The 22,858-nt window shown below is 50.2% G+C and overlaps 1 protein-coding gene across 9 annotated transcripts; it reads right to left on the minus strand.

Moving 5' to 3' along the window:
• Nucleotides 1–3,255: 3,255 nt before the first annotated feature.
• LOC125165807 (psoriasis susceptibility 1 candidate gene 2 protein homolog) lies at nt 3,256–22,785 on the minus strand. Of its 9 annotated transcripts, XM_047859152.1 has the most exons (19): nt 21,865–22,456; nt 21,541–21,607; nt 21,248–21,458; nt 19,223–19,526; nt 16,664–16,827; nt 16,427–16,562; nt 16,101–16,211; nt 15,757–15,906; nt 15,063–15,173; nt 14,867–14,973; nt 11,476–11,588; nt 11,258–11,303; nt 10,981–11,117; nt 10,670–10,858; nt 10,468–10,569; nt 8,605–8,756; nt 8,320–8,491; nt 7,929–8,074; nt 3,858–3,980 (listed from the first exon to the last, which is right to left on the minus strand). In XM_047859152.1, exons 1-18 carry the CDS (start codon nt 22,012–22,014, stop codon nt 7,962–7,964), a joined length of 2,535 nt encoding a protein of 844 aa, XP_047715108.1. In that variant the 5' UTR covers nt 22,015–22,456; the 3' UTR covers nt 3,858–3,980; nt 7,929–7,961. The 9 variants fall into 9 exon arrangements, 8 of the variants coding, with proteins under 8 accessions (XP_047715103.1, XP_047715105.1, XP_047715107.1 ...); XM_047859147.1 differs by lacking the exons at nt 7,929–8,074; nt 21,865–22,456 and adding an exon at nt 22,659–22,785 and having other exon boundaries at nt 3,256–3,980; nt 21,541–21,672; XM_047859149.1 differs by lacking the exons at nt 7,929–8,074; nt 21,865–22,456 and adding an exon at nt 22,659–22,780 and having other exon boundaries at nt 3,256–3,980.
• Between the last annotated feature and the right edge of the window lie 73 nt (nt 22,786–22,858).

The following is a 22,858-nucleotide window of genomic DNA, read 5'->3' on the forward strand; positions in this document are numbered from 1 at the left end:
TCTCCCTTTCTCTCTGCCCCTTCCTCGCTCTCTCGCACTCTCAAAATAAATAAATAAATGATAAAAACCTAAAAAAAAGAAAAAAATCGGAGACATTGGCTTAGTAGATACACCTGAGTTCAAATCCCAGTTTTGCCATTTGTCTTTTCTTGTATGAGTCACAGTACCTCTCTGGATCCAAAATGGTGGTAAGGATGCGGTTACTGTGCAAATTAGGTGAGAGCTTAATCTGCAGAGCATTTGGCAACAGTGCTCATACAGCACATGAAGTCATAAGTAGTCGCAGTGGTTTGCAGCAAACCATACTTTGCGACCCAGGCTGGGATGCCCAGAAGTAGATCCTGAGACAAAGATTCAAGAGGACCTTTTTTTTTTTTTTTTTTTTTTTTTTAAGGTGAGGGTGGAGGAGGAAGGAGGAGGAGTGGGTTAGTGCGAAGGAGCCCAAGCAACGTGTCATGAAAGGCAACCGGGCTCAAAGGGCTGGCGTGTCGATACCCCCACATTTATCGGTCATCCTTCAAAGGTTGGGAGAGAGGTGGGGGCAGCGAGGATGCCAGGGAGAAACACAGGTTCTTCCAGCACGCCAGTGTCCCAGCGGTGGGAGCCCTAGGCGAGGCTGCTGAGAGTGACAGCACACTGGGAGGCACAGGCACCAAAATGGTAAAGCGATCCCACAGAAATGTGCAGGGCCGTCTCTGCCCCCAAGAAGCTCGAGGCCTAGGAGCGGAGGGCAGGCGGAAATAAATCCTTGCCCTCTGAGTTTTGTTCCACGCACTGTTGCGCCGCAGACCGCGGTAGCGCAGGGGAGGGGGCGCAGGTGAGTGGGGCGCGGCGTCATTGAAGAGAAATACCGGCTGGAGACAGGAAGCCCTTTCCAGCCACTGGGAGCGGCACCAAAAAGGCAGGAGGTGGGGACGGGCAGAGCACCGGTGAGCAGGGGCGGGTCCTGCAGGGCTTGGGCGTCGGGTAAGTTTGCACCTGCGCCTTGGCTGGAGCCGCCCCTACCCACATTCTCCCCAGCCCGGCCCGCAGCCCGGCGACCTGCCCTTCCCCCGCGCGCGCGTGCCTTCTTCCAGGAAGCCTCCTCTATTCCAGCTCCCCGTGACTCCCTTCTGGACTCACGGCGTTTATTGGCGAGGCTATTTGGTGCTTACTCATATAATTATTTAGTTACTCGCATCCTGTCTGTGACATTGTTATTTAACTTTTCATACAAATCCTTTCTTTCCCGGCTTAATTTTAAGCTTCCGGAGAGTGGGAACTGTTTGTTTTTATTTTCTATATTCCCCCATGGCACCTGGCATTGATGGACATATTAAGGTATAAGATAATGACTGAATCTCGTGAATCTAGTCCACACTGGAAACTATTAAATTCTAGGCTCACCCCTACAATTATTACGTGTTCTAGGATTCTTTCTAAACTAAAATTAGGTGGGTTTTTTGGTTTTTTGGTTTTTTTCCCAAACTGGTCACATACCGGTTTTGATGGGGGGCGGGGGGAGGGGTTGCCGTGTAAACAAATTTGATCTTAAGTGTGAATTTTAAGGTCATGCACAATTTCTTGGGCGCCCCTCTTCAGCGCCCAACCCTGGTAATGCGCTTGATTGACATTAGGCCATTGAGATCCCTTGGCTCCTGCCTTTTTAACTTTCCAGCGTAAACACTCCCTTAACGAAGTTTTTAAAAATTATGTATGCTTTACACGTTTTTAAGTGAACAGTTAACATTTTTAATCATAAGTTTGAATATTGTAAAGGGTATACTTTCCAAGGAATTGTATATACTTACCTGTTAAAAATCACATCACTCTTTCAAACTGTATTCAGATGGGGGCGCCTGGGTGGCTCAGTCGGTTAAACCTCCGACTTCAGCTCAGGTCATGATCTCACAGTCTGTGAGTTTGAGCCCGAGTCAGGCTCTGGGCTGACAGCTCGGAGCCTGGAGCCTGCTTCAGATTCTGTGTCTCCCTCTCTCTCTGCCCCTCCCCAGCTCATGCTCTGTTTCTCTCTGTCTCAAAAATAAATAAAAACATTAAAAAAAAGACTGTATTCAGATGAAATGCTGTAACATTTTCATATCTACAACACCCTTTTAATAAGTGAGCAAGCCTTTTAACCAGTCAGCAAATTTAACTTATTTTTGTTTAGTTTTTTCCATTCCACTCTTCCTAGTTTTATCCTAATGAAATATATTTTCATTGTATTGCTTTTTTTGTATTTTATTGTATTTGGGGGGAAGTCTTTTCATATATCTCTGTAACAAAAATATGTATATAAATTGAAATTTATTTTCTGTGACCATAAGACTGTGTTACGAACAGTTATGCTGCAGTGGGTTTATAACTACAATTATTACAAGACACAGTTGGTCAAAACTACAAATATTGACGATGATTAAACAGAATAAGCTTTTATTTAAGATGCATCTCTTGGGGCGCCTGGGTGGCTCAGTCGGTTGGACGTCCGACTTCGGCTCAGGTCATGATCTCGCGGTCTGTGAGTTCGAGCCCCGCATCGGGCCCTGTGCTGACAGCTCAGAGCCTGGAGCCTGTTTCGAATTCTGTGTCTCCCTCTCTCTCTGACCTTCCCCCATTCATGCTCTGTCTCTGTCTCAAAAATGAATAAATGTTAAAAAAATTTTTTTTTAAAAAAAGATGCATCTCTTAATGAGATGGAAAGGGCTGGTTTCTATTCCCCACTGATTTTTGTTTGCTAAGTTTCTATTCCCCACTGATTTTTGTTTGCTAGCTCCAGGAAGAGCACTCTCCTCCAGTTCAAGGTGAGCAAGAGAGCTTGGCTTTTCTCTGTCCAGAGGGAGAAGGGTGGTTTGTTATCGGACACCAGTGGAAAACGAAAACATGGTACAGTCATCAGGCAGATTCATTTTTGGAAGGGGTACATATACTTCTGGAAATTGATCCCCTTAGAACTTAGTCCTGCCCACATGCCCCTGGGAAAGTTTTCATGTTCAGCCAGGGGTGTGCAAGCCATGAGCTATTAAAAAGAGACGTAACTTGGTTTCTCATTCTCCAAAATAGGGGTTCCAGAATGGGAGAAATGTGGGTCTGAATGCCCTTATAATTCTGATAGTTACATTTCCAACTTCCTTCTGCTGAGTTCCACATCCTTATGCATAATTATGGGCAAGCCAGGAACTCGTATTACTTCCAGATCTCTGTACGTTTGTGCTCTGAGGAAGGCATCTCAATATTCAAAGACCTAATCATTGGCAAAGAAGCAGCCTAGATTCAAAATTAAGAAAACATGTGGTTTTTTTATTTTTCCATTTCATGGAAGCGCCGTTTTGGTCTCCTGATAGTTTGCAGCTGTAGGCCACCAGGCGGCAGCAGAAAACACAGTGTGGGGCAGGAGTGGGAAAGAGGAAGTTGGGAAGCAAGTACTGGGGGAGGACTGGACATGAGGTAGGGGTGTATGCTTCAGTTGTCAGAGAAAACTGGTGGGGAAATGTGGGCGGAACTCAAAAGTGGACAGGAAATACTGAGAATTCAGAATTAATTGAAAGAATGAGGAAAGAAATGGAGAATAAATTGGGGAGAACTGAAGGGGAATCAGAAGGGTTCAGATGGGCTTGGAGGGCACTGAGATGCCTCTGGGGAATCCCTCTATCTGTATTCTTCCTGGGGTGGGTCAAGATCTGGCTCCTCTTGAGATCCATGGTCCACTTCAGGAGCAGGTGGCCAGGGGTTTTCTGGAGGCTGGGGTCCTGCTGGCCAGGGATCATCAGGCCGGGGAGGTTGAGGGGGATCGGTTCTTGGGGGCTCAGGAGGCCAGACTCCAGATTCAGGCAGGTCTCTCCAGGGACGACTGGGGCCAGGAGGTGGAGGGTCCTCAAAGAGAGGGGGTGCCCCTGGCCAAGGGTCACCAGGGATTGGGGGGCCCTGAGGCAATGTTGGGGACCCATCCTCTTCTCCAGCCTCCATGGGTGGGTGAGAGGGGTGGTCTCCGTTGCCTGAGATGCCTGTGGAGGTGGAAGGAGAAAGGTAAAAGGTGATGAGGGCCAGATCCCTCCTCCCCCAGCTAGAGACTCAGAAGGCATAGCATCTCTGAGATAGACCACACCCTGAGCTGACACCACAAACACATCTCAAAAGTTAACTCACTCGGGTGCCTAGGTGGCTCAGTCGGTTGAACATCCGACTCTTAATTTCAGTTCCAGTCATGATCTCAGGGTTGGTGCCTTTGAGCCCTGCATCAGGCTCTCCACTGACAGTGCAGAGCCTGCTTGGGATTCTCTCTTTCTCTCCCTCTCTCTGCCCCTCCCTGCTCTCTCTCTCTCTCTCTCTCTCTCAAAATAAATAAACTTTAAAAAGGGGGGAGGGAACCTGGGTGGTTTAGTCAGTTGAGCATCCAACTTTGGCTCAGGTCATGATCTCATGACTTGCAAGTTCAAGGCCCAAATCAGGCTCTCTGCTGTCAGCACGTAGCCCACTTCAGCTCCTCTCTGCCCCGGCTTGTGCTCTCTCAAAAATAAACATTTTTTAAAAAATTAAAAAAGAAAAAGAAAATAAATTTTTAAAAAGTAACTCAAAGAAACTTTACACATTTACAGTGTATCTTTGATCTTAAAATGACATAAGAACCCTATCTGGTATCATTAACTTGACCAACTTTCTTTCTTTTTTGAGAGAGAGAAAAGCTTAAGTAAGCTCTACACTCAGTGCTGAGCCCAGTGCAGGGCTCAATCTCATGAACCATAAGATCATGACCTGAGCTGAAATCAAGAGTCGGACACCCAGCTGACTAAGCCACTCAAGCACCCCTAACTTGACCAACTTTAAATTGACAGGACCTGATATAAGCTCCATCCACCCTGGCTGGGACCCCCAATAGCACGGTCTCTGTGCTGGTCTGTACCTCCAAAGCCATTTACACCTTGGGCCCATGTGGGACCCAGATCCCAGCCTCTGCAGTGACACCCACCCTCTTTCTCAGTCCTCAGCTGTGAAGAATACTTGCCTATACAACTTGATTCTGATTGAAATTGCCACATGGACCTACACCTGAACCAGTAAATACATTGAGCTACATCACCTTCAACCTCTTAACTCTTCTCCTCACGTGAATACCCAGAATCTCCTCCATCCCTATGCATCTAATTCACCCTCACCTCACTTGACCATCTTCCAACAACCCAGGTTGCACTCCTGGCTTACCTACGGCATACAGGTAAAGGACCAGGATCCCCAGTAGCTTCCAGTTGAACATCATGGCTATCTCCTGGCCCCCAAAGTTGGGGGTGGGCTGAGTCTAGGTGCCTGGGAACCCCAAGAGACTTTATAGGGGAGGCGGGAGAGGAGGTGTCCAATCTCTGGAGAGGGGCCAGCCCAGTGACACAAGGAATCCCATCAGAACCTAACTGGTCAAACCTGTTTGGAAGGCCATGGCTGATGTGTAACCTCTGACGGTGGCGTCCCTCATTTTAGTCCCCCCTCCCCTCATTTTGGGACCCAGCCACCCCAGCTCTATCAATGATCTAGACCTTGGTCACCCCACCCTTGTTTTCATATCCTCCTCCCTACACACCCTGAAGCAATCAATACCCAGCTCTCAACTCCGTAATCACAGGGACTTCTACCTTTCATCCCTTGGAGCCATTGGAAGCCAAGGAATGGGAGCAAGCCTTGCGTGGGGAAGCAGTATAATTACAGGGGCTGGGAGGCAGGACGCTCGGGGAGGAGCAGGGAGAGTTGCTCCTGTTTAAACACACAGGATGCAGCTGGGATGGTCTCAGCCAGCACCCCGAGCCTCCCCCTTGGGACTCAGTTTTACCCTTGGAACTTCCACTCCCCTCTAGACTGCTTTCCAGCATGTGCCTTCATCAGACACCCAGGGGGCCTCCCAAACAGTGACATCTGAAGAATTTCATCCAGAAGCCAACTGGGGTGATGGCAGGTGAGAAGTATGAGGACATTCTGACTCCTTCTCCCCACCCCAGAGCAGGCTCCATCAGTCACAGCCCAGAGGCTTAGGAGGGACCTGCCTCTGCTTCCCCAGTCATCTCAGCCTCTTCCTCCTCTCTCTGGAACCCTGCTCACCGGCCCCTGTGACTGCTTCCCTAGTCCTTGGTGCCAGCTCTCTGTGGCCCCCCACTGCCTGGAACCTTTAAGCCTTGGTCCAAGTCTTGTCGGCTTGGGGGTCTCAGAGACCCCCTTAGAACCTCTTCCTCAGGAAAGCCTCCTCTGGTCTGAAGGTCTAGTGAGCTTCTCAGAAAGCCTTCCAAACAGAACACCCTTCCTCCCCAGGCTATTCCCCACCTCATCTGCTGCCTCCTAGTGAGGGACAGTGGTGTCACTTTGAACCCTTCATTCTGCTCCTTCCCCCCTCCACACTCCCCAAGCCAAGCCCAACCCACCTCCCCATTCTGGAGCCCATCTCTCCCCAGCTCCCAGTACCCTCCTAGCCCCCATTCTTCATCCCTCCCTGCACCCAAACCCCGTCCTCCATAGCCAGCCAAACTAACTCTTAAAAATGTCACCCTAGGGGCTCCTGGGTTGAATGTCTGACTTTGGCTCAGGTCATGATCTCCTGGTTCGTGAATTCAAGTCCCACATCAGGCTTGCTGCTGTCAGCAAGGACCCCGCTTTGGATCCTCTGTCCTCTCTGTCCCTCCACCCCGTTCATGCTCTTTCTCAAAATTAAACATCAACAACAACAACAAAAAAATCAGCCTAATTGTGTGATTGCTTCCCAGCTTTAAATTACTCCAAGGGCTTCCTACTGACTTAGATAAAATCCCCTCTACCAGGTCCTCCCTTCCCACTCAGTCTCTGTGCTTGTCTGTCCTCCGCAGGACTCTTCTGGAGTCCTGCCGGTGTGGCTCCTCTGCTTGTTTTCCGCAGCAAAGGTCTCCACACATCTCCCCCTCAAGGCCTTTCTTGTCCCCCATCTAGCTGTCTCTCCCCAGTCAGGTTCTGTCACATCACTGTATGTGTCTTCTCTTCATGGCAATGCTGCTTTGCCCACTTAGGTACTTGTCCATCATCTGTCCCCCCTGCCCTGATGTCAGTGCCGTGGGAGCAGGGACCCACCCGTCAAGCCACCACTGCAGCCTCTGAATGCCTCTGAACAAGGACACCGCCTTAGCTCTGAGATTCCTGTCAAATGAGTGAGTCTTATATTCCTCATTCCTGACAGTGATTATCTTCCAGAGGTAAAGAGTTGGGTTTTTTTTTTTTCTTTTTCTAGAGAGAGTGCAAGTGGGGGAGGGGCAGAGAGAGAGAGGGACAGAGGATCTGAAGCAGGCTCTGTGCTGACAGTAGAGAGGCTGAAGTGGGGCTCGAACTCAGAAACTGTGAGATCATGACCTGAGCTGAAACCAAGTGTCAGACGCTAAACCGACTGAGCCACCCAGGCACCCCAAGAGGTAAAGAATTTTAAAACAAAAGTTGAGGGGCGCCTGGGTGGCTCAGTCGGTTAAGCGTCTGACTTAGGCTTAGGTCATGATTTCACGGTCCGTGAGTTCAAGCCCCACATCGGGGTCTGTGCTGACAGCTCTGAGCCTGGAGCCTGCTTCCGATTCTGTGTCTCCCTCTCTCTCTCTGCCCCCCCCCCACTTGCACTCTGTCTCCCTCTCTCAAAAATAAATAAACATTAAAAAATTTAAAAAAAAAAGTTGAGAATAAAGAAAACCTGGAGCTTCTCAAAAAACTTCCCAAGCAGCCCAGGAAAAGGGGTTTTGAAAAAGGCACCACCTAGAGAAATAGCTGTGTGGGACTCCTCACATTTTCTGGAAAGCGATGGCTGCTGGGAGAATTCCCTTCCATTCCCAGAGACAACATGGCTCCTACTGTATTCATCTTTATTGTGCCATAGAAGAATTCACAGACATCTTGGTAGCTCGTGTCCATGAGGGCAGCTGGCTGACCTCCCTACCCCACCCTACTTCTCCAAGATCCTCCCCGCCCACCTTGAACCCCCAGCTGCTCAGAGTGCCCGCTGCTCAGAGGCAGACTGGAGGAGGATAGTTCTGGTTGTCTCCTTGAGAAACAGCTTCCTCTTTGGAGATGGCCTCACTCAGGCCCTGCAGATCATCGAGCAGGACAGAGAGCGATCCTGGGAAAGAAGACCCCAAGGGATAGGAGCCCACCAAGAGAAGGCTGTTGCAACTACCGCGCAGAGAACAGGGCATTGGATGGGAGAGTTATGAGGGAGAGGGTTCTCTGGCCCAAGACAGGCATGAATAAGAGAGGTTGTTGGGCCTCCAAGGGTCATGGAGAACAATGCTCATGCATTAAGAGTGCCTGGAGGAAAGATTGCTAAAGTCCCCCTCATGTGTCCCTTCCTACATCGACCATTACCTTTTATGGACTCTCTGCTGGTGGGTGCTACTGCTGGAGGCACACGTGCTGAAGACCCTGGGGCCCTGGGGCCGGACTCCACAGATTTCCCCTTATCCAGCAGGGAAGGAAAAACTGCCAACAGTCGCTGCTGCTTGTAACAGGAGAGGAGACCCTCCTGCTGCAAGGTGGCCTGGGAAGGAGAGGGTTAAATGCCACCGAGCCCAGGCAGAGTCGAGCCTCCTTCTTCTACACCTCTGCTCCCCCACCAGCTCAAGAAGGGCCCTGGTCTCTGCCATCTCCTACCAGCATAAGGTTCTTGTCCCTTTCTAGCTCCTGCAGGCGTTGGGTCAGCCGCAACCCCTCCTCCTTCCGGGCCTCATCTTGCAGGCGCCTGAGCTCCTGGTTCCGTTCCTTTTCCCGGGTGGCTTTGCGCTGCATCTGGCGCAGGGAGACCACTATGTGGAAGCCAGGGCACAGAAGGCACAGGTGTGGGGCAGCCCAGAGGCAAAGAGGCACCATGAGAACAGTACTGGAATGATGGGCAGGAACACCGGGCCCCCAGCTCTATGGCTCAGGGAAGCCATTTATGCTCTAGGACTGTCTCTTCTGTCTGGTAGCTAATGCTCCACGACCCTATGGTCCTGTGAACCCAAAGTACCTTCCCCATCCCTGAACTTAGGGGAAATCTGAATATGAACTGGATATTAGATTTTGTGCAATTAATGTTCTTAATGTGACAATCATATTGAGGTTATGTAGGAAATTTTCCTCCTTGTAGGAGATGCAGCTGAATGGTCATAATGTTTGTAACTTATTTTAAATGATTCCCCAAAAAACGCATGTATCAGTGTATGTGTATATATGGATAGAGCAAATGTAGCAAATGATTAGGAACTGCTGGGCACCTGGCTGGCTCAGGTGGCGGAACGTGTGACTCTTGATGATCGGTTCAAGCCCCACACTGGGTGTAGAGGTTACCTAAAAAATAAAATCTTAGGGTACCTAGGTGGCTCAGTTAGCTAAGCATCCAACTCTTGATATCGGCTCAAGTTGTGATCTTATAGCAGTGAGATGAAGCCACACGTTTGGCTCCTTGATGAGCATGGAGCCTTCTTGGGATTCTCTCTCTCCCTCTCTCTCAGTTCTTCCCCTGCTGTCTCTCAAAATAAACATTTTTTTAATTGAAAAAGATTAATTAACTGTTAACATCTAGTTAGAGGTATACAAGTGGGCATTACGTGACTCATAACTTGTGTAGGTATTTGAACTTTTTCCTAATAAAAAGCTGGGGGGAGGCTCCTGGCTGGCTTAGTAGGTAGAGCATGACTCTTGATCTTGGGTTTTTGAGTTCAAGCCCCATGTTAGGTGCAGAGTACTTAAAAACAAAATCTTTGAGGGGCTCCTGGGTGGCTTAGTCAGTTAAGCATCCAACTCTTAGTTTTGGCTCAGGTCATGATCTCACAGTTTCATTGAGTTTGAGCCCTGTCTCAGGCTCTGCACTGCCAGCTTGGAGCTTGCTGGGGATTCTCTCTCTTTCTCTCCACACCCCACCCCCATCCCTCCTCCACTCGAGCTATGTCTCTCTGAAAAATAAATAAACATAAAAAAAATTTTTTTGCAAAAAAAATAAATAAAACACTTGAAAAAAAAAATGTTGGGGGTAGACACACACAGGAAAGAACACCATGTAAAGATGGAGACAGAGAATGAAATGATGTGCCTACACACCAAAGACTGCCAGCAACTGCCACAGGCAGGAGAGGATCATAAAACAGATTGTCCCTCAGAGCCTCTAGGCTCTGTGTGCACCAACCCTGTGTGCATCTTGAGTTCAGAATTCTAGCTTCTCGCTTCCAGGGCTGTGAGAGAATAAATGCATATTGTGTTATGGGAAAAAAAAATTGGGGGTAACTGTTGGTATGAGGTTGGGATGGGTGTTGCCTTTGTGAAGGAGAGTGGCTGGGAGGGGCTTAGGAGGCTCGGGGCTGGTCACATGCCAGTGCTTGATACAGGCACTGCCTACCTGAGTGTGCTCACCACCTGAGAATTTGTGCCATTTCTTGATAACTTCATTATTTGCATACTACCAAAACAGCTTTTAAAAAACCTATGTCCAACACTTCCTGAATCTCCCCAGAAGCCCATATGCATCCCAGCAAATCTCACCTGCCTTGCCATGCTCCCTCCGAGCCTCATTCAATCTCCTCTCTGTTTCTAAGAGCTGCTCCCGAAGCCTAGTTTCCACTTCAGCCACCTTCTCTTGCAGAGCTGGGGGGGTGGGGAGGTGCAAATGGGGTGTGACAGGGGTAGCCTTGGTTCTCTGCTCCCCCCAGTCCTCCAGGGTAAACCCATTTCCCCTCCGGCACACCTTGCCCATAGATCTCCTGCTGCTGGGTCAGTTCCTGTCGGAGACTGGCAGCCTCCTGTGTGCTCTCCTGCTGGCCCTGGCGAGCTGCTTCCAGCTGCAGCCCCACACTAGCCAGGGACTCCTGGGTCCGCTGCAGCTCCTGCTCCAGCTGCTGGGCGACCTTGCTCAGCTGCTGCCGCTCCGCCTCCCCTGGGAAGAGGCGGCACTCACAGGCCTCCCCTTGCCAGGCCCCAGCTCTTCCCTCCTCTCCACCCACAAGGCACTCAATTCAGGCCTGTGCTTCAGCCCAGGGACTCCAGGACCAAGAGTACCTTGCTCCCGGGCCTGGCCCACCTCCCGCTGGATGATATGGGCACTCAGCTGCAGTTCTGTGTCCAGGCGGTTCCGTTCTTCCCGCAGCTGCTCCAACTCAAGGCTCACATCTGTGGCCAGTGGGGGTTGGGGGCAGCTGGGGCAGGGAAGAGAAAGAGGGGAAATCACCCAGCCTGATCCCTAAGCCCCCATCCCTCCTCAGTCCTCATTGTTTGGGGTCCCAGCAAACAACACCTTAACTCCTTCCCATCCACCTCAAAGTGCCCTAAACTTCACCTCTCCTGGCGCAGCTGAACAAGGGCCAGTTTTCGAGCCATCAGGCCTGGAGGAGAAAAGGCAGAGAACAACAGAGAGGAGTTCGAGGAGGAGAAAAGGGAAGAGGGGAGTAAGGGGAAGAGATTCAGGGACTGGTGGCATGTAGGCAGGGGGACGGGTGTGGGATGAAAAAGATGGGGGAAGACGGCTACAGTGGGTCTGGCAGTTGCCCTACCTACCCCGAATGGTGTGGACTCTGCGGACGGCATAGCTGACTCGGCTGCTGAGGTTGGGAAGCCGTGTGGTGGCCCGTTCCATGTCAGCCACGGTGCTCTGGAGCCAGGTCTGGAAGCTGAGGAAGACATGAGGTTAGCGACACTTCAACCCCACCTCATTCCCAAAAGGACTTGATGTGACCTGTAGGGATAACTTCTATCCTCTACTGCTTAACATGTGGGGAGCAGGGAAGGGCAGAACATAGCAGGGAAAAGAGAAGCTGAAGCCAGGGCTGGAGCACCAACTCTTTGTCCCGCCAGTCACGCCTGAGCTCCTCAGCCAAATAAGGAAGAAAACCCGAGAGCCTAAGTCCTTTGGTGTGTGTTAGATAAAAATGATCCAGTTGAGGGGCGCCTGGGTGGCGCAGTCGGTTAAGCGTCCGACTTCAGCCAGGTCACGATCTCGCGGTCCGTGAGTTCGAGCCCTGCGTCAGGCTCTGGGCTGATGGCTCGGAGCCTGGAGCCTGTTTCTGATTCTGTGTCTCCCTCTCTCTCTGCCCCTCCCCCGCTCATGCTCTGTCTCTCTCTGTCCCAAAAATAAATAAAAAACGTTGAAAAAAAAAAAAAAATGATCCAGTTGAGGGGTGTGCTCCTGGGTGGCTCAGTTGGTTAAGTGTCTGACTCTTGATCTCGGCTCAGGTCATGATTTTGCGGTTCGTGAGTTCGAGCCTCTCATGGGGCTCTGCGCTGACAATGCGGGGCCCTGCTTGGGATCCTCTCTCTCTCTCCCTCTCTCTGCCCCTCTCCACTGCTCAACACTCTCTCTCTCAAAATAAATAAATAAACATTAAAAAAAATGATCCCCTTTCTCATAAGGACAGCACAGCTATGCTTGGTCCCCAAATCTACAGTAAGGCTCTCATTTGGGTCCTCACAATCAGTGTCTTTTTTTTTTTTTTTAATTTTTTTTTCAACATTTTTAATTTATTTTTGGGACAGAGAGAGACAGAGCATGAACAGGGGAGGGGCAGAGAGAGAGGGAGACACAGAATCGGAAACAGGCTCCAGGCTCCGAGCCATCAGCCCAGAGCCCGACGCGGGGCTCGAACTCACGGACCGCGAGATCGTGACCTGACTGAAGTCGGACGCTTAACCCACTGCGCCACCCAGGCGCCCCACAATCAGTGTCTTTAACAAGAGCCTTGCAGTAATGAGCAAGAATGAGCTTCATGGGGTCACATACCTCATCTGGACCCAGAGCCCATATACACAGTAGAGTTCAGTATAAATGATTCACACAGGCTACAACGAGTGCCATAAAGCTGGCTCATCTCTAGCTGATTTGGACTTTTTTGCCTGCAGGCGCCTGAACATGTCTCCTGGCTTTGGTAATCTGGTATTGTATGCCACATCTGGGTATACAGCATTTAGGTGCACTTTTCCTAAGAAACAGAGTACATAACTTCCATCAGTTTTCTAAGGGGCCTTCACCCCAAGAAAGCATTACCTGACTGAGTATCTTTTCAAGCAACCTGCAAGGTTTATTTCTCATAACCTAGTTTTTGATCACTGGTATGCATTAGAGATCAAAGCTATTCTCTCCAACAATTCCTTGATACCAGTGAAGGCCAGATACCCGTGCTTTATCAGCTGGCTGTGCCCAAAGCAGGACCAGCGTGGTGCATGAAAGCTGGGAAGCCTACACAGCCCCTGCTGGGAGGAGGACCTGCATCTCAGGGCAGAGGTGGAATACCCCAGGAGAGTCCAAGTCTGTACCAACTGGAAAATAAATGAATGACAAAGGCTGACAGTTATATCCCTAGCAGCACAGCAGAGATCAGTTATCTAAAAAATGGTGTGAGCAGATGCTTCCAACACCTCCTGTGGCTCTTATTAAAGCCATTTTTTTCAAGTTTTTATTTACTTTATTGGGGGGAGTGGGGGCAGAGAGAGAGAGGGAAAGAGAATCCCAAGGAGGCTCCGCACTGTCAGTGGAGAGCTTGATGCAAGGCTCGAACTCAACCGTGAGATCATGACCTGAGCAGAAACCAAGAGTCGGATGCTTAACCAACTGAGCCATCCACGTGCCCCTTAAAGCCATTTTCTGACAAGGTCTCCAGGCCATCTAGAGACTATCTAACAAACCTGGCAATAATCTGAGCAGGGTTGTTTTAAGCCTCGTGGACTTTTTGGCAACCAATCATTAGCAACAACCATTTCAGTGATGTCCTGATGCCAAAGTAAAACCTTGTGTACAGCATACCTTCCCGCTCTCCTGGGGACAGGAGGCCCATGCAGGGAGTTGAATCTGGGGTGGTTCGTTATAACTAGTCTCTCCAATCCCGTGCAAAGTGGAAGTTTTTCATAATTTTTAAGTGAAATTAGTCCTCCAGGTACAAATCCAATAGAAGGTGATGTTGGGCAAGGACCTATCTGGCACCACAATTTTGCTACACCAATATTCTTACGTGATCCATTCAGAACAGCCTCATGGTAATGGTAAACATTTACAGAGTGTAGATGACAAGCCAGGCACTGTGCCAGGAGCACTGTGAGGGCCACCTCAGTATCCCAAAGTCCAAAGCTGAGGAGGGGCTGTTACCCACACAAAGAAAGTATGTTTCTCCTTTAGAGGTCTTTCTAAAGGTTATAAAACAAGAGTCAAGAAGCAAAATCCTAGGAAGTTGGTATGAGAGACACAGACTTGCAATTGATTGAAAAGGAAACTGGCATACATTTCAGATGGAATATCAAATAAGCCAGTAGGTATGCAGCTTTAAAATAAATAGAGGGGCACCTGGGTGGCTCAGTCAGTTAAGTGCCTGACTTCCACTCAGGTCATGATCCCACAGTTTGTGGGTTCAAGCCCCGCATCTGCAACTGAGAGCCTGGAGCCTGCTTCGAATTCTGTGTCTCCCTCCCTCTCTCTCTCTGCTCCTCTCTCTCTCTCTCTCTCTCAAAAATAAATAAATGTTAAAAATTAAAAAATAAATAAATAAAATAAAATAAAATAAAATAAAATAAAATAAAATAAAATAAAAAAGACTAAAACGTGGTTCGAACTAAACAGGGCATAAAATTTTAAAGAAAGAAAGATGGAGTATCCACACTCCCCATCCTCGAACAACTCTGAAGGTGGAGATCCTCGCAGGGGAACTGAACTACAGGAGGAAGCACGGCCTCGCCTCCAGCCAAATGTGCACGGGAGTCATAACAAGTGACCCTTGATGAATGTGGAGCAGGCTGCCCCAGGGGAAAACCAGCACAGGGACTTTTCCAGGGCTACACACCTCTAGCCCTGCATCCTCCAATGGCCAGCTCTCCAGCCCCTCTTGCCTGAAACTCTTAACCTCCAAGGTGCCCAGGAAGCTGGGGAAGCAGAAATGCTACTCCACCCACCCTCCACCCCAGATACCTGCTGACAGAATTGGCCACAAGCTTCAGCTGCTCCTCAGCTGTGGCCGTGTGCTGCTGCCTCCGGCGCTGGGCCTCCTGGGCTCGGTTCAGCTCTATCTGCAGGGCCTGGGAAGGATACAGTGAAAAGAGGGGTCCCCTCCCAACTCCGGGGACATCCCTGACTTCCCTCAGCTCCGCCTGTCTCAGACACAGACCTTGGCGCCCATCCGCTCCACCTCCACCTCTGCGGCCTTGTCCTGCAGGGAGCGCTGCAGGATGGCCTGCTCCTGGCTCTGGGCCACAACTCTTTCCTGGAGCTCTGCCACCTGTGGGAGGAGAGGATGCGGGACAGGGCACAGCTGGAGCGGAAAGCTGGAGGGGGGCACTGGGAATGAAGGGGCTGGTGCCAAAGTCTCCGGGAGAACATCATGCAGGGAGATGAGCCTGGGTTCCTGAGAATGGAGTCTGAGTCCAGGTTTCCTTTCAGAAGCATGTTCCATGTGCTCCCCCACCCCTTGAGGAACCACCTGTGACATACCCACAAAGACTCACTGCCACTGCCCATGCCGCCATCCTTGGGCATCGTCACCTCCTCCGAAAAGCCATTCCTGACCATCCTACCTAAAGCCGGCTGACGCCATGGTCTCTTTCTGTCACTTATCTTTTACATTTTTCTTTAAAGCACACATAATTCCTTGACATCATCTAATTGTGTGCTTGCCTGTTGTGGGTCCCTGCTCCAGAATGCAAGCTCTCTGACAGTAGTACTTGTCTCTGTTCAGGGCTATGTTCCCAGCACATGGTAGCTACTCAATAAATCTTTGCTGGACAAGTAGCATCCCTCATGTAAGGAGCCAGGGGTTGGGAGGGGGGTGAATATGGAGAGAAAGAGAGCGAGAGTCAAGCAACCTGTCCCTTCAGCTGCTCCACGCATCCTCTGTGCTCCAGCTCCTGGGCCTTCAGCTGTACCATGAGGGCAAACACTTTGTCGCGCCAGCGCTTCAGCAGGGACTGGCACTTCCTAGTGAATTCAGGCTCCAGGGAATCTGAAGGTTGAACCTGCGGGGTGGAGGAAGGGTGGAAGTGTGGGTTCCTGGCAGGGGCAGAGGAAGGGGGTGGGGTGTCGTTTTGTTTTGTCTGGCCCGACCAAGCAGCAAGAGTCACAGCAAGAAGTGTTCACAGAAAAGAAGATCCCAGGAGGTTCTGGCAGCATGCGAACGCCTCCCACACACAGAGAGCCACCAGGGGCCTACCTTCCTGGCCAGCTCCTCCTCCTGCATGGCAAGGATGTGCATGAGGCTTTGCACACGCACCTGCAGCAGCTCCATTGTGGTGTGCAGGCCATCCCGGTCCTCCTGCAAGTGCTGCGTATGGGAGAGGGAGGGCGAGAGCCACCGCCTCTGTAGAACCTCCACACAGGCCCTCATGCAGCAGGCAGCACGCTGCCCCTCGACAGCACTGCCTTCGCTCCTGGACACTGTGCTCTTCTTCAGGGGGCCACTCCCGTCCCAGGATCTGATCCCTGAGCCCTCCCACCCCATGTCCAGCCCCCACACAGAGGCACCCTGTACTCACTCACTTGCACAGTTTCTAGAAGCTCCTGTCGCTCTGATTCCCAGGTCTGGCTTTGAACCTCAGGAGGGACTTGCTCCCCCACATATCTCCTTAAATTCTCAACCAAGGTCACCTGTGCTTCCAAATCTTCTTGGGTCTTGCTAGAGTTGGGGTCGGAATAAGGCAGCAATCGGTGAGACACCCTGGAGACCCACCACACCCACCAACCACCAGGTCCCCCTTAAGTCCACCCCCCCTTTACCTCAGCTGCTTCTGCAGCAGCTCAGCCTCCTTCTGGGCCACAGCCAGCTCCTTGGCTTCCCCTGCCCTCCTGGTTTCCAGACTATTCAGAGATTTCTCCAAGCCCTCAGCTTTGTTGGTCAAACTAGAAAGAGCCTCCTGATGAGCCTGCGTCAAAGAGGAGAGCTGTGGAGAGAAGAGAGGGCACAGCAGGAGCCAGCTCACTACATCTGGACTTGGCAAATCCGCTCCTGCTCAGGCCCTGTCCCTTCACCCCTACCTTCTGTGACCTTAGACAACAACCCAGCAAATCACCCAACTGCATATGGCAAAATGGAGACAGTCCTCATTGTCCTCCATCTACCTTCCAATCTATCAGCAGTTCCTGCCAGTCTCCCCCCTTCACTTCTGTCTCCACCGCCACTAACCTTAGCAAGCCACCCTCATCTCTGGCTTGTACAACAGCAACACACTCCTGACCAGTCTTTGAAAGCTTTTGGTGGCTTGGAATGCCTGGGTAGCTCAGTCAGTTAAGCAGCTGACTTAAGTTCAAGTTATTATCTCATGGTTCCTGGGTTCGAGCCCTATGTCCAGCTTGGTGCTGAGAGCCTGGAGCCTGCTTCAGATTTTGTCTCCTTTTCTCTGCCTCTCCCCTACTCATGCTCTGTCTGTCTCTCTCTCTCAAAAATAAACACAAAAAACAAAAAAGCCTTCAGCGGCTTATCATGGCACAGAAAACAAAACCCATCTTCTGCCCTCAGCCTGTGAAGCCTGACCTATCATGGCCTCTGCCCACTTCTCTGAGCTCAGTTTCTACCGCTCTCCACTGCCCACTCTGCTCCAGCCACAATGCCCTCCCTTCCGCACTAACAAACCAGCTCTTTCCCACAGCGGAGTCTGCCTGAGGCTTGGCTTCCCCCAACTCTTCAGACCTCGGGCGATGTCACCTGCTCAGAAGGCCTCCCTAGGCCCCCTACCACCCGCTCCATCCTACCACCTATTCATCATCTGGAATGATCTTGCTTCCACACAGCTCTCTGCCACACCCTGCTGGAAAGGCAGCTCTAGGAAGGGAGGACTCTGCCCCCTCCAGCCCTATGTCCATACCATGAAGTGATCATTTTGGACTTAAATCACAAAGCTGGTCTTCTTATTTTATTTATTTTTAAGTACGCTCTACACTGGACCTAGGGTTTAAAGTCACAACCCCAAGATCAAGAGTCGCATGCTCTACCAAATGAGCCAGCCAGGTGCCCCATAAAACTGGTCTTTTTAGACATAAAATACAAATCTGATCATGTCATTTCCCTATTGAAAACTTTTCAACAGTTGCGCATTGCTCTCAAGGTAAAGTACAAAGTTCTGAACAGACCCCGAGGCCTCACTGTCCACACACCATCCAGGGCCTCTCTTATCTCCAGCACTCAAGCCCCTCTGGCCTCCTCATATCCCCCATGCTACCAATGTTGCCCAGCTCCCATCACCTCCCCATGTGCCAACTAACCAGCCAACTCCTATTTAGCACAAATGACAATTTCTTATCATGAAGCATTCTTCATAAATCTAAGCCATTTATATTTTTCTTTGAACTATCTCCTTTGTCCATTTTCTGGCTAGATTGCTACCCTTCCCTTGTCAATTTCTAGGCATATGAGGGACATTAGCCTTTTCCTGTGATATGAACTGTATATAATCTTTAATTTTGTCATTTCTAAATTTAATATTTCAAAGCCAATGTATCAGTCTTTTAATGGCTCTGGATTCAAGCCTTCCCCAATCTGAGGTTATGAAGGAATTCACCCAGGGGCGCCTGGCTGGCTTAGTAGGTAGACCATGTGACTCTTAGTCTTGGGGTTATAAATTCAAGCCCCATGATGGGTGTAGAGATTATTTTAAAAAATAAAATCTTAAAAAAAAATGGATGACAAATTATGTTTAAAAAAATGAGATTCACCCATGGTTTCATTTCTTAGCATGTCTACTGGTTAGGGTGGTCTTCCCTAACCCCCCAGACCATATTAGGGCTCCCTTGTCCTTCTCCTGCATGGCATTTCTCCCAGTTGCAAAGAATGAATTAGGATTGAATTAGGTGTTGAATGTGCATGTCCCCCACTAGGCTGTCAGCCTCACCCACAAGGACTCAGGCTAATTTGCCCTCCCCAGAGTCCCAGCTCCTATACTCAGAGGCAAAGAGTAAACACTGAGCAAGGCTTGCTGACTGAATCATCTCCCCTCCCCAGTCCACCTTAAGACCCCTCTCCCACCCTCCTCACCACCCCCACAATGCTCCCACACGAAGTGGTTACCTGGAGTGAAGTAGAAAGACAAACTACCTCCTAGTGGAAGGGGAAGGAGGGCTTCAGGTGGTGGAGGTCACCTGAGTCTTGGGGGGAAAAGTGAAATCTGGATAAAGACCAAAACAGCCAAATCCCTCTTTCCAGATCATCTGCTCTCTCGCCCTCACCGAACATCTCATCACTCCACTGCTCACAGGGCCTGATCTGCGAAAACTGCTGTTTGCTGGGAAGCTTTTGCCCCATTCACCATTGTGAAGCTGAACCCTTCTCATCCCCACATTCACCTGCTCTTGGTGCAGCCTCTTAACCTCCTCCAGGTCCCGCTGGCTCCCCTCTTCCAGGTTCTTCCGGACAACCTCAGCCCCAGCCAAGGCAGCACGCAGGCCCTCAGCCTCAGCTCGGCCAGCCTTCTCCGCCCGAGCCAGAGCCTCCAGCTCCATGGCCTGGGCCTCCAGCCTCATCTTCTGCTGCAACGAAGTCTCCCGCAGGACCTGGACCTCCTCCTCAAGTCGCCGCAGCTCTCGCAGCTGCCGAGAGATCAGCTCAGCCTGCTGGCTCAAGGCCTGTGACCCCTCTAGCTCCACAGACCTTCAAAGACAGGTTAGCACAAGTGAGACCTGTCACTGATGCTGGGAGGGTGGCCAAGGGGACAAACGGAGACAGAAGAGGGTCCCTCTGCCCTGTGTGTGGAGATGAGGGGGATGAAGTTGGGCCATGGGGATATCTGCACTTCCATCACTGTTGTCATTTATCATGCCCCTACTAAGCAGATTAGGTCCACTATCAGGGCTCACAGGACCTAAAGGCTAGCTGAGATCATGGAATATGACCTCTGTTGAGAGAGCTATGTACAGGCAGATGCATTAAACATCAAATGCACACATCATCAGGCCACACATTTTGAAATGGAGAGGCTGGAAGACACCCAGAGATTTCTGAATTCTGATTTAAGGGCAAGGAAAAGTTTGAGGAAGTTTCAGAGGAAGAGAGGTCATGGCTTCCAGTATCAATAGAGTGAGACCAGGCATTAGTTAAAAGCATTTATTGAGCGTTAGATATACCATATGAGGAGTTGATAGCACATCGATAAATTACATAGTCTACTGGTATCTTGTAAAGTTTAAACCAGCTTATGTTAACATGGCTCTTGATGCAACTCCTTCACTGAGGCCCAGAACCACAGGATTTTTCTTTCAAAATGACGGGGATCGGGGCACCTGAGTGGTTCAGTCGGTTGAGTGTCCGACTGCAGCTCAGGTCATGATCTCATGGTTTGTGGATTTGAGCCCCATGTTGGGCTTTGCACTGACAATGCAGCATCTGCTTTGGATTTTCTGTCTCCCTCTCTCTCTGCCCCTCTCTAGCTTGCACACACATTCCTCTCTCTCTCTCTCTCAAAAATCAATAAACATTAAAAACAAATAAACAAACAAACAAACTAGCAGGGATCTATAGCCTAGAGACATTAAGTGACTGGCCAAAGGACCCTAGTTGGTAGCCAAACTAGCAGCAGTCTCTGTCTCCTGACCCCCAGTCCAGTGTTCCTCTTTTGTCATCATGCTCCTTCCTCTTGGACAGGGTCCAAGGTGGACCCACCTGCAATCCCACTCCAGAGCAAAATGGCAGAATGACATTCCAGTACATTTGGGAAAAGACACACATGAAACATCAAGAACAAGAATCAGAATTTTTACAGACATAACATCGACAAATAGCATGTCCGGCTCTAATGGCAAGCACTCCATCAGAATAAATGCATACTACCATAGTACAGTCTATCTATACTCCTACTTTGCACTTCTTTGTCTTGCCTCATATTATGCTCATTACCTACCGTCGGTTGTTGGTCAATCTACCTCTTCCCTTAGGATTTTTAGTTCATTGATATCAGTATCTCATTCATTTTTGCTATCCCCATACAGCACATTGCCTTGTTATTTATGCATTATAAGCTCCAGTAACTGCTTATACAAAAATGCACAAATTATGGAACTAAGGGCTGCAACAGGGTAAGGAATCTATTTCAGTGAAGAAGGGTCAGCAGAGGGGCGCCTGGGTGGCTTAGGCGGTTGAACATCCAACTTTGGCTCAGGTTCATGAGCTGGAGCCCCACGTTGGGCTCTGTGCTGACCTCTCAGAGCCTGGTGCCTGCTTCAGATTCTGTCTCCCTCTCTCTCTGCCCCTCCCCCACTTGTGTGCGCGCTCTCTCTCTTTCTCTCTCTCTCTCAAAAATAAACATTAAAAAAAAAAAAAAAAAAGGCGGCTCACTGGCAAGAAAACCCAAGGAAAGAGCAACAATGAATTCCTACCTGCCTCTCCGCCCTGGCTCCTGCACATTGCCAGAAACATCCTGTTCCCACATTATCATTTGAGGTCTCTGGTCTGGCCGCCTCTCTGAGACATCTTGATGGGCTGGGGGTTGGACCAGGGGAATGTCTGAGACCCAGGTGGGAGCCATTCTTGATAGAGTTGGAAGGGGACGAGCTTGGAAGTGGGATGGGGGAATCAGCCCAGTGGAACCTGAGGAATCACACACAATGACAAAAATGGTCAGTTTCCGAGGGAGAGACAATCATCAGTCCCCTTGCCTGGTCCCACTGACCTGAAGGTCGAAACATCTCCACATCACTTGAAGTCTCTAGATTCTGTGTCCAGTCATCTATGTTTTCCTGGACAACAGGAGAAACAAGGACACCCCAGATCAATTTTCAGGCCACCTTCCAAAGAGAAAGCCCTACAATAACAAAATCATAATCCTTTAGTAACTTCCCAAGTAGGAAATACCCAAAAATCACTTGCTTGACCCAACCTGGCTCCTGATAGAACTATGGCAATAACCATCAGGTAGAGGGAATTAACTGAGACAGGTTGAGAAAGAGCTCTTAGTCTTTACTCATACTCTTAGAATTCTGGGCAGAGCCTTTACCCTCCTCCTTAAGTTCCTACAGTCTCTGCTGTTCCTGGTCGGAGGTGAGGAAGGAGGTATGCAGTGCAGGGGCTGTGAGCCCAATCTCCAGAGTTCTCTCCATGGCTCAGCAAGGCCTTCAGGAAGCCCATCCAGACACCACCAAGCCATGACGCCGGTCCTTCCCTATTACAGCACTGGCCCAAGGCCTGGCCCTAGATGAATGTGACCACGTGTAGGGCAGGACACTCTCCAGGTCCCCTGGGAATCCAGACAGCCTAGATCCCTTCGCAGAAAAACCAGCTTCTTGACATCTCACCCAAACCCTTCTATCAACTTTCCTTAGTTTCTCTCTACTATGCTCTTTGCAGCCATTCCTGCCGCCTACCCTCCTCTTTCCAGAGTCCTAGAGCACAAGAGAGGTCTCTTCAAGGTCTCCCCACCCTCCCACCAGAATCCACCTATTTTCTCCCAATCTGGGATTCCTATCACCCTCGCTACAGCCTAATCGGATTTTTTCCTGAAGGAATTATTCCGATCCCTTACTACCCCCTCATCTCCCAATTGCTTCCCAGCACTCTAGCAGGTTCTCAGTTCTCGCTCCACCCCATTACCCCCCCCCCCCCCCCCGCCTCTCCTACAGATACCCGAGTCTACCCTCCTGGACCCTGAACTCTAAGGCCATTCGGGCCACCTCATCTGTTCCTTTACCTGGTCCCTGTACCCCTCTTCCCCTGTAGACCCCTGAACCCACCCCCGTACCCCCTCTCGACCCCCCTCCCGCCCCCAACTGACACTTCCGGAACGTCCCTTACCCAGCGCGAGAGCCCCCTCTGCCCTTTAGCCACACCCCCTACACCTCGCTCCTGGGCGCGGCCTCCGCCTCTGACTGCGCCTGCGCAAAGCGGGATGCTTGGCGGGAGGCTCTAAAATCCGGTTTCACCCAGGAAGAAGGAGAGAAAGAGATGCGCGCAGGCGCAGTACTGTCTAAAGCCGGACACAATTAAAGCGTTGG

The sequence above is a fragment of the Prionailurus viverrinus genome, chromosome B2 (genome assembly GCF_022837055.1).
Source record: "Prionailurus viverrinus isolate Anna chromosome B2, UM_Priviv_1.0, whole genome shotgun sequence".
Classification (NCBI taxonomy): Eukaryota; Metazoa; Chordata; class Mammalia; order Carnivora; family Felidae; genus Prionailurus; species Prionailurus viverrinus.